Raw genomic sequence first — 11492 nt, forward strand, 5'->3', positions numbered from 1 at the left:
TGGCTTATTTTATGCGATTTTATTATCTTTATTGTTGAATTTTAGTACAGTGCCATGACTTATCTTATATTTATGTTATTTTATTAAAAAACACCTTATATAGTTTTGTCTTACTAGGATTAAAAAAATATTTGAAGCACTAATTTTACGTTTTGTGCTATGAAGACTTTATGAAAAAAAAAAACGAAATAACCCGAAAATCCGAAAAACCCTAAGGGGTAATTCCCTCACTCAAATCTATCCAAATTAATTGTATAACTTCATTAAAATTCATCGAAAACAATTCCGGATATTAAAACGTCGACTTAGAATTTCACATTTAAAAAGTCAACCAAAGTCAATGCGCCCGGGGCCCGCATCTCGGAACCCGGGAGAATTTTCATGAAATCCAAACACCCATTCCGATACGAGTTTATCATACCAATTTTATCAAATTCTGATACCAACTCGGCCTCCAAATCTAAATTTTCTGTTTTTGAAAGATTTTGCAAAAATCCCAATTTCTTCCATTTAAATCCGAATTAAATGATGAATATAACCATGGATTTATGAAATATAATCACTTTTTTATATATGACACTTACCCAAGTTGAAGTTTTGAAGAAATCCTCAAAATCGCCCAAGAACCGTGCTCTAAAAATCTAAAACGAAATGAAGAAAATGACCATTTTTGGTCCTTAAGATTCTGCCCAATAAAAACACTATTCTGGTCGGTACAAGTCCAATTACCGTCGCTAAAAGTACCAAATCTGGTCGCTAAAGGTGCGCACCAGAACTGTTTACACCAACAGTTTATGTTTCACTAAAAATGCTCTAACTCCATCATACAAAGTCGGAATTCAACGATTCTTGTTCCTATGAGTCACAAATAATAATACGAACCTACTCATTCAATCGAAACTCAATTCGAAACTCATTTTCTCAATGCGATACCAATTTCGCTCGTTAAACAATCAACTCATGTTTCGCACTAAAAACCCAATCGTGACTTGATGAAATTAGACCAAACATTCCAAATCATTCCTATACTTCATTAGCAAACTCCCGGAAGTCTCGATTTTCGATCTCTACAACTAAAAATGGATCTTTGGATCATTACATGCTTATGCTCAAAATACCAAACTCTTCTAAAAACTTTTCCAAAACTCATCTGATCCCCATGGGACCCCAACTAAGTATACTAACAAGTCCATAACATGATACGAACTTAGTCGATGCCTCAAATTACATTAAACAACACTGAAATACGAATTGCACTACAATTCAAGCTTAATAAAAACTACCGAATTTTAAATTCTTCATTCGATGCCGAAACCTATTAAATCAATCTGGAATGACCCCAAATTTTGCACACGAGTACTAAATGACATAATGTAGCTGTTTCAATTTTCTGAATCAAATTTCGACCCCGATATCAATAAAGTCAACTCCCGGTCAAACTTTCCAAAAAACATTTATTTTCCAACTTTTGCCAAAATTCGTCGAATTGACCTACGGACTTCCAATACAATTCCGGACATACGCCTAAGTTTGAAATCACCATACGAAACTATTGGAATCATCAAAATTCCATTCCAGAGTCATTTGCTCAAAAGTCAAATTTCGGTCAACTCTTTTCATTTAAGCTTCAAAATGAGAATTGTTCTTTCAATTAAATTCTGAATCATCCGAAAATCAAACTCGATCACCCACGGAAGTCATAATACACATTATGATGTTGGTCAGGACCTTAAGTCACTGAACGGGGCGTTAATATTTAAAACGACAAGTCGGGTCATTACAATTTCAAGCTTGTGCTTATAATTTTTGGATGCTCCAATAAGTTTTATAGTCCATAAATGTTAGTAATTCAAATAAATCCTAAACCAAAATTAAATCAATACTAATGCTAATAAAAGACATTGAATTCGATTGTACTATGAATGAAAATAGTGTTGGATATCTATTTTTAGTATTTTCATGGTTTAGATAAAATGTATAACTTATTTTTCTTTTAGTGGTTAGTCATGTAAATAGTAGTATTTATTAGTCATAATTTTAAATTATGTTTGTTTTCATTATGGCTTATTTTATGCGATTTTATTATCTTTATTGTTGAATTTTAGTATAGTATTATGACTCATCTCATATTTATGTTATTTTATTGAAAAACACCTTATATAGTTCTGTCTTACTAGGGTTAAAGAAATATTTGAAGCACAAATTTTACTTTTTGTTCTATGAAGACTTTATGAAAAAAACCCGAAAAAACCTGAAAACCCGAGCAAAACCGAGATGAAAAAACCTGATTTTTATTGGTTGGTTTGGTATTTAGATTTAATAATCCGATACAATTAGTTTGGTTTGGTAATTAGGAAATTCGAACCAACCCGACTCATGTATACCCCTAGCTAGAATTTGAATTTGTATAGATTTTATATATAACTTGAATACAATTTTTGTTGTACAAATTTAGAAATTTTGCTACAATTTATATACAATTTATATACAATTTGTATATATTATTTTTGTGCAGAATCCAGTCAAAAATCTATAATTTACATACAACTTATTTTTTATATAATTATGTTAGTTGTATTTTTTTTTTATTTTATTGTTTGTACACTCCGCATAGAGAAGTCTGAAATTCCAACAAAAACCAACCGGATCTTCACCAAATTCTCTCAAAATATTTAGTGGCTATCAACGAAGATTTTTATTAGTTGTCAAATTCTTCTCTATAACATCGGTGGGTTTACCAGAGTCCTCTCAATCCGTTAAGAGGTTTATTTCTTTCGCAGGTCTGTTCATTCATTCTTTTCCTTCAAACTTTGTTGCTTTTTATTTTTTGTTATTGCTATGTTTTTTAGAGAAATTAGATGCTGAGTGAAACTGACTGGTGCAGAGTTGATGGTGAAAGAATTTTATGGATCGTCAATGAATTTGAAGAGGTTTGAATTTGGAGAAAGAAGAAGAAGAAGAAGGAGAGAAAATGGGTAAGATTCTAATACATTATTTTGTATATAAATATGATAATGTAATTAAGTTATAACCTCTCTACGTGGTAAATTGTTTATACTGTAGTATAAATAGGTAAATGTGATGATCCAGTCAAAAAATGAAATAGCGTGATCAAGTTAATGGATAAACATAATACGACTAGCTATCAAGTTATGCATTTCAAGTTCTTTTTAATGTTTGAAGTCAACTCTCAAAATGCAGTCTACTGTTGGCACTAAGAAAATGTAATACGTCAAAAATTGAGTGTTATCTCACATGTAGAACTATTATAATGTATCTCATATGTGGAAACTTAAAGATTTTTATTAAATCATCCTCTTCTACTTACATTCACAAACAAGAATTAAAAACTTTTGCTTACCGTTTACCTTCACGAACCTGCTCTGTCAAAAAAGAATTTTGTCTACAGTTTTAAGAAACCTTCTTGATTAGGATTTAGGTCTAATACTTCCAATAATTGTAAGAACAAATTCAAAAAACCTGTGGTGGCCCCATAGCTAGTTGATTATGAACCAAATAGAAAAAGATATCATTCACAGTATTATCTAATAAATTATAGTTGTGTAAGAATGATGGATAAGAAGAATAAGGAAGAAGTACTTTTTTCCAAATGTAGATAAGTGGCTTCTTACACTTTAATATTGGTTCAGGAGTCATTGAATTTTCTCTTTCGCTCGTTGGTTTGATCATTTCAATAATTATGCAATGGAAGTATGTAAAGGATCTGCTATTAGTTTTATCTGCTTCTCCTCTAGTTTAAGGAGAATCATTTCAATGATATTTTGAGCTATTTTCAGGATAAAACTTAACCTGACATAAGATTTAGACAATGCTGAAAGTCATAGGCATAACCTGTTAAAATTTGGACTCCATTCAGGTATTTGAGTTATAGTCCTACTGCACAGTTTATGGCAGTATTCATGTACGCTCCATATACAATACATATAGAGAGAAAGAGACATGACATTGATGTATAATCAATCGCTTGAAGATTGTATATTTCTAACATAACTACAAAAATGTGTATATATAATTTACAGTGTATAGAATAACAACTGCCAGATTAGCAGGAGAAAACATTGAGTAGCGAGCTTCTAGATCTAATCAGGCATCTAAATGTTGCTTCCAATCCATCTTCGAAGCTGACAAGATAAGTCTCAAAGCTTTCGAGCCTGGTTTCTAAGCTCATGTTTTCTTCTATGACAAGTGATGCTATTCTTTCTTTGTTTACCAATCTAGAAAGCAGTGACCATATAGATTCCTTGGGCTTCAAAAGTGGTACACACAAGAAGGACAAGAGCATTTGGAAAGTTGAAATGCATTCTGCATTAGCTTCTTTTAGTGCTCTGATCACAGCTATTGTATCTTGATCTGCATCTAGCAAAACAGATACTGTAGTGTCTTGATCCATTTGTTTCAAGGTCAATACTAATCTTTTGGCATTCCTCTTGATCTTCTTGCTGAAAGAGTTAAATCTGGTAACGTTGTCATCTCTGGTTGAATCTCCTTTTCTCCTCTTGAGGGAGGATTGGAGATCTCTTACATTTTCTTTGCATTGTGATACAAGTTCCCTTGCAGTGCCACACAGATCAAGAAGACTCATTGATTTATCCAATAGATCTTCAACCCATTTTGCATGTAGATTTTGGGAGAGGGCATGAAGGGTTTGAGGCAAGTTGAGAAGATCATCTATGCACTTGTACAATTTCTCCAAACCTTTTAGACCATTGCTCACTGTTGTTGGTGCAACAGATACTTCCAATGATTTGACCTTGTTTAGCTCCTCTTCAACTCTCTGGATGGTAGGGTGTGATCTCCCAGGCAAACTGATTGATCGGACGTGATTGGGTTTTGAATAAAGTGAAGCCATTTCTTATGGTTTTCTTTCAGATTAGGGGATTTCGCAAAGTTTTGATGGAATTTAATTTTGAGAGTTGGTATTTATAGGAAAACAACCATGGGAGGAGACAAGATGAGCAATGGCCAAATTAAATCAGCATGTGATTGCACAGCTGGATCTTTTTGGAACTTGTAAACCTGCTACACATTTGGCCAACAAAAGGTTGTACTGATTACTTTCATTAATCCTCGTAGTTATAAGATGAACACGAGGAATATAATTATCATGTAAGTGTTTGCATGATTTGCCTCTTTCTGTCTCCAGAAATGGTGCCAATACTGTGACAAAAAACTTTTCTATTGATATTATTTGATTGAAGATGCATCAACTTCAAAAAGCCTACTTTATTTATTCAGTTGTTTTGTTAGTCTCTGTCATGTTATAGGTGGCCAGGTAAGGCTGTCTCCTCCATAAAGGCTTAAATCCATCAACTACTAGAATGCATAATATTTTGAAATGTAAATAATGACAGAATAATGGGAATATTTTAAGGTATCAAGATCTCAGAGGGGCTAGTAGATCAACTATAAAGTTCAAAATGCACGACTGAAGTTTATCTTATGGAGTTGTACATGTATGGGATTTTTTCTTTTGGATTTGGTTGGCAAGGGGTTGGAAGAATATCTGTATAAGCTCCTGGACTAAATGTAATGCTTCCAATAAATGGTGGGAAAAACTAATTAATATATGTCGGTACAATCATGTCCTGATATTTTCCTTGGCTCCATCCGGAAGATTACAGCTAAGAACTCCTTCTTCTTGACTTGGTTAAAGATGCCCGAGATATGGCTATGATGTTCATCCTTTTAATTAGTCCAGCGGTAGGTGGCTTCTTCAGGATGCTTCACTCAAAGAGCAATTTTTAATTAAATCAATAATTGATACACGAGTGTATTGGAAATAAAAATATTTAATTTTGTGCATCTATGTATGGCTGGTTATGCTGTGCTTGTTTAATGTTTACTAAATTATTGACTGCATAGTTGTTTTCCTACACAACTCACCCTCCGGGGCAAAGAGAAGGAAGTTTTACATTTTTTACTAGCAAACTTTTATAAGGTACAATTCATGAGTTTCACATTCTTTCCGAGATATCTTATTTTTAAGTACGCAGGGGAAGGAACGCATGAGAATGCATATTGAGCCACAAGGAGAGAATATATTCAGGAGAGAGCTCCTCAATCCAATCAGGCACCTAAATGCTCCTTCTAATCCATCATTAAAATTCTCAAGGTGACCATCGAAGGATTCCAGCCTAGGAATATGGACTTTCCTGCTAAATTCAAAAGCAAATGCATTCACAGTTTTGAAATCATTTTTTGCCATGACAGAAAGACAGTTTAACATTAAGGTCAAGAAGGTGAGATCTGATAATGCTTTGGAACTGGGAAAAAGGATAACAACAATCTGATTTCCTTCTATCACAGGAGATCTTACATGAAACTTCTTGTGTGGGCACACCCCAACAGAATGTGATAGTTGAGAGGAAGCATAGGCATTTACTAGAGGTTGCAAAGGGTTTATCCTTTCAATCCAAGGTTCCTATCTAATACTGGGGTGAGTGCATCTTGACTGCAACCTACTTAGTTAATAGATTCCCTTCTAGCGTACTTAAAGAAAAGACTCCCTATCAAATCCTATTTGGCAAACTACCCGTGTATGATAATCTCAAAGTTTTTGGATGTATGTGCTATGCTTCTACTTTAGCTCACAATAGAGAAAAATTTGATCCTGGAGCACAAACATGTGCCTTCCTAGGATATTCACAACATCAAAAAGGATACAAGCTTTTAGAATTGAAGACAAAGACTATCTTTGTGTCTAGAGATGTGAAGTTCTATGAAAACCATTTCCCTTTTGTCACCACACCTACATCACAAAGCTATCAGGTGTTTCCTCCAACTGCACCTCTCCCAGACAACACAATACCTAATTCTATATTTTCATCTCCTTCCTATCCTTCATCATCTCCTTCACCCTGGCCTATTCCTAACAACATTGCCCCTCTAGATACAAACCCCATCACACTTCCCTCTCCTAGGTCATTTGATTTCTCTTCTCCATCTCCCAATTACAATTCTCCTGGTCTTCTTTTACTTACTGTTCCCAACCCTAGAATATCTTCCACCCCAGTTTCTAATCCCACTTCTCCCTTACCTGCTCCTAGTTCTAGTATCACCATCCCTATACCTCCACCACCTATCAAAAAATCTGAACGAATTTCTCAGCAACCTAGTTATTTAAATGACTATGTATGCAATAACATTTTTCTTTCTAACATTACTTCCTCTTATTTCAATCATGCTTCTCACCCCACTACCCTATCTTTTGGAGATTTATCACTCAATAATCAGAATGTTCTAAGGTCAGTATGCTCTATCTCAGAACCTCACAATTATGCACAAGCTTTTCAGGATGTAGGTTGGAGACAAGCTATAGAGGCAGAGCTAGCAGCTCTTGAGCTCAACAACACATGTGATGTTGTAAACTTGCCACAAGGCAAGAAAGCCTTACCTTGCAAATGTGTTTACAAGGTGAAGCACAAATCAGATGGATCTGTTGAAAGATTAAAAGCACGATTGGTAGTAAGGGGGAATATTCAAAGAGAAGGCATTGATTATTCTGAGACATTCTCCCCTGTGGTCAAAATGACCACAATCATATGTCTCTTGACAGTGGCTGTGACTAAGGGTTAGAATATGTCTCAACTTGATGTTAATAATGCATTTTTGTATGGGGATTTACAGGAAGAGGTCTACATAAAGTTCCCTGCTGGTCTATCTCCACCCTAGCCTAATTAAGTTTGTATTTTGAAGAAATCTCACTATGAATTGAAGCGGACTTCTAGACAGTGGTATGCTAGACTAGCTGGTGCTCTTAGCTTCAAGGGTTATTCAACTTCCTTAAATGACTATTCTTTATTTTTTAGACAAAATGGAGAGCTTATTTCTATTCTAGTAGTTTACGTCGATGATATACTATTAACAGGTAATGACATGGAAGAAATAGACCATATTACTCACTTTCTCAATTCAGAATTTAAAGTCAAGAACTTGGGTGACATTCACTATTTCTTGGGAATGGAAATTATGAGAGAACCACAAGGTTTCATTATCAACCAGCGGAAGTTTACCTTAGAGTTGTTAGAGGAATTTGGTTGCTCAGGAGTTGTTGTTTCTTCTCCACTCGATCCTTCCTCTAAATTGCATGCTAAATTGATGCCCCCATTGGATGACCCTACACTCTATCATCGCCTTGTTGGTAAACTTAATTATCTCACCAACACCCGACCAGACATTTGTGTTGTTGTCCTCACTCTTAGCCAGTACATGCAAAAGCCCTCAATTTCACATTTTTCTGTTGGACTGAGTGTGTTTGAAGTATTTGCATTCCGATCCGGCACAAGGCATACTTCTCTCTGCAAATCCCTCTCTTGATTCGATTGCTTTATGCCATGCCGACTGGGCTGCTTGCAAGGATTCCTGCCGCTCTGTTAGTGGCTTCTTTATTACTCTAGGTGGAGCTCCGATTTCTTAGAAATTGAAGAAATATGTATCTATCTCGTTGTCGTGTGCTGAGACGGAGTATCACTCCATGCGGCATGTCACTGCGGAGATAACTTGGCTAGTTTGTCTCCTCGCTGATCTCTCCGCTCCTCCTACTTTGCCAGTCACCGTTCACTCAAACAGTCAGGCGGCCATCCATATTGCTCGCAACCCAGTCTTCCACGAAAGGACTAATCATGTGGAACTGGATTGCCACTTCATCCGCCAACAATATCTCTCAGGTTTAATCACTCTCTCTTTCGTTCCCTCAAAGCTTCAGCTCGCCGATCCTTTCACCAAACCTCTGACAGGGGTTTCTCACAATCAAATTTTGCCCAAGTTGGGGGTTTTCTCTCCACCCTCCAACTTGAAGGGGGATGTTAAGATGAAGCGCCATATTAATTTGAAAGAAGATGAAATGGAAACAAAGAAGAAGAAGGGGGTTTCATCAGGTTTAGAAATGAAGAAAAAGAAAGTCTTCGGACAAAGAAATGTGGCTTCGTACTTTTCTATATAAAAGTCCCTATCTCTCCTTTTTATATTTGACTCTTGAGGCATTTTAATATGTGACATTGATATGTAAATACAGCCGTAAAGAAGGAGCATGTGAGCACATGTGAATGAATAAAATATAGAATGAAGCTACTTTACACGTAAGATGCACATGTGAGCACATGCGAGGGAATAAAATTAGCTTTTCTGTCATAGCATTAGGGAATAGGAATTAAACAAGTGTATAGTATCATTTTATTTTACATTTTCTTTTAGCTAGATTACTTGTATAAGGAGATGCAAATACTGTGAATACAGTAAGAGAAAAAGATTCTGCAACTTCATTGTTTATTTGTTTTTTTACACAATGAAACACTTTTATACTAGATGCTAGTAGATCAATTATTCAGAAGTAGCAAAGGATAGTAGTGTTATTCTAATATTTTATTTGGTAGTACATTTCTATACTAAGAATCAAACAAAAGCTACCTTGAACAGACTTCCTTTCACAAAACTCAGGTTTCAGCAAATTCGGGAAGCAAAACAACTACTAGCATATTTCCACTTCTCAAAGTTTGAAAACAGTTAACACTTCAGCTCCTCATCAGATAACCCCCTTCTCTTAATGGTGGCCAAATTCCTGTAACCTCGAGGAAAATCAAAAAATTAAACAGGTTTAGCAAACTTTTAAAATAAAGGCTACAAGAAGATCAGTTGATAATTAATTGACTAAATAGAAAGAACAATTTTAAGAGAAAACACAAAGAGAGGTATACGAAGAAAGACTGTTTGTACTAAGAGCCCGTTTGGATATAAGAAATTTTTTCCTTTTTTCCCAAAAAAATTTCGAAATCAGCGTTTGTTCATAAAATTTTTAATTTTCACTTGAAGATGCATTTTGAAAATTTTCGAAAATTTGAAAAACTCCAAAAAGTTATTTTTCAAAATTTTCACTCAAATCACTCACAAAACTTCAAAAACAACCCAATATTATATTCATGTTCAAACACAACTCTAAATTTCAAATACCATTTTCACTTGAAATTTTTTTTCCCTCATTTTGGAATTTTACCATTCTTATGTCCAAACGCCCACTAAGTTCAAACTCTAGTTTCTCAAAATATTCCTCAGACTGACACTAGTTCGAGATTTATTGTTGCACATTGAAGGATTTGGCACATGAAACTTTGTAAATTATGTGATACCATGCTAAATTCAAAATTTTACAGGAAACTTACAGCTAAATAGCTACCAATATCAAAACTTACTGCAATAGGCTAACTTTCTGTCAAAAGAAAGCGCAGGGATGCACGAGCCATTCGAAATCAGGCTTAATGAATAAGTGATCGATTAGTCAGTTGCTGAAAATACTGCCCTCAATTTCCGGGTGAGAACAAGATTAGCGAGCTACACTTATGCTATCCTCCCATAGGACAGACAAAGTTGGAGGCTTACTACTGAAAGCTTGCCTTGGCGAAAGTCACAAGTCCGCCAGGAGTCAAGCAATTGCCAATGAGTTGCACAAGTCCTTTTCTCACTGACATACAACACTATGAACTGCATGATTTAACAACAATATCAAAAGACTCAGTTTAATGGGCGAAAAGCCCCTCAACTTGATGGTTTTACCATGGTTTCTATCAGATATATTTAGAGGTACTAATCGGGAATACTTTGAGAAAACCTTTAATGCCCTCTTTTATTGCTTTGTTCCCAAAGAAGAATGGTGCGAGGGAGCTTAAAGACTTATGGCCTATTATCCTTGTGGGTAGCTTCTACAAAATTTTGTCTAAGCTTCTGGTGAGAGACTTAAAAGAATTGTTGGCAAATTGATCTCAACTCATTTAACAGCATTCTAGACTCAATTGCCTACATACACAGTATGATAGCTTTAACATTTCACAGAATATGTCAGTTTGTTTAGTCTATTGCTCAATTTGAGACTCTGAACACGATCAATTCCAGAGGCACAAGGTATGCAAAAAGTGATATTCACCAATTAACAGTTTTTGTAACGACTTTATGTTATGTGTGTCTCATGATGTACGTGTCTACACTAAGAAATGCATATTTAAGCAAGGATGCTTCTATTCATATTCTCATCTTGCAAATCAGATTATCAATTAGAGCTCTAGTCCCTAGTCTTTGCCTTAAAAACATACATTAAGAGATATAAGCACTTGTTTGTATGTCATAACTTTAGGCTCGCTGAGACGTCGTGGGCATTTCCTCTCCATCAATATGTATCACGTACTCTTTTCACCTTCCACCAGTCTGCACCACCACGCTGGCATCCTGTTCTTAGATATGGACTATTGTTAACCCGTAAAACGGTACAGTTGAATTTGTTCGAGGTTTTTTGAAAGATGAATCAATTTGATCCCAAAAGATAATGAATTAATCAATTTTCGTACAAGATACTTAGCTCAAATATAAATAAAATGATAGATTTGGAGAGCCCTGAAACAGGGTTTCCGGGTACGATGATGATAAGAACAACAAGCTAGGGAGAGAAATAGTATTGAGATGTTGCATTAGAATAAGCTCTTTGATGC

General features: G+C 35.2%; 2 protein-coding genes across 2 annotated transcripts; one reads left to right on the top strand and one right to left on the bottom strand.

Annotated features, from left to right (window-relative positions):
- Window positions 1-4063: 4063 nt before the first annotated feature.
- LOC138904775 (uncharacterized) lies at window positions 4064-4870 on the bottom strand. The gene has a single exon (XM_070193278.1). It carries the CDS (start codon window positions 4868-4870, stop codon window positions 4064-4066), a length of 807 nt encoding a protein of 268 aa, XP_070049379.1.
- Window positions 4871-7599: 2729 nt separating this feature from the next.
- Window positions 7600-8337, top strand: LOC138904776 (uncharacterized mitochondrial protein AtMg00810-like). Its single transcript, XM_070193279.1, has 2 exons — window positions 7600-7675; window positions 7889-8337. Exons 1-2 carry the CDS (start codon window positions 7600-7602, stop codon window positions 8335-8337), a joined length of 525 nt encoding a protein of 174 aa, XP_070049380.1.
- Window positions 8338-11492: the final 3155 nt, after the last annotated feature.

This window comes from Nicotiana tomentosiformis, chromosome 2 (genome assembly GCF_000390325.3).
Source record: "Nicotiana tomentosiformis chromosome 2, ASM39032v3, whole genome shotgun sequence".
In the NCBI taxonomy this organism is placed as follows: domain Eukaryota; kingdom Viridiplantae; phylum Streptophyta; class Magnoliopsida; order Solanales; family Solanaceae; genus Nicotiana; species Nicotiana tomentosiformis.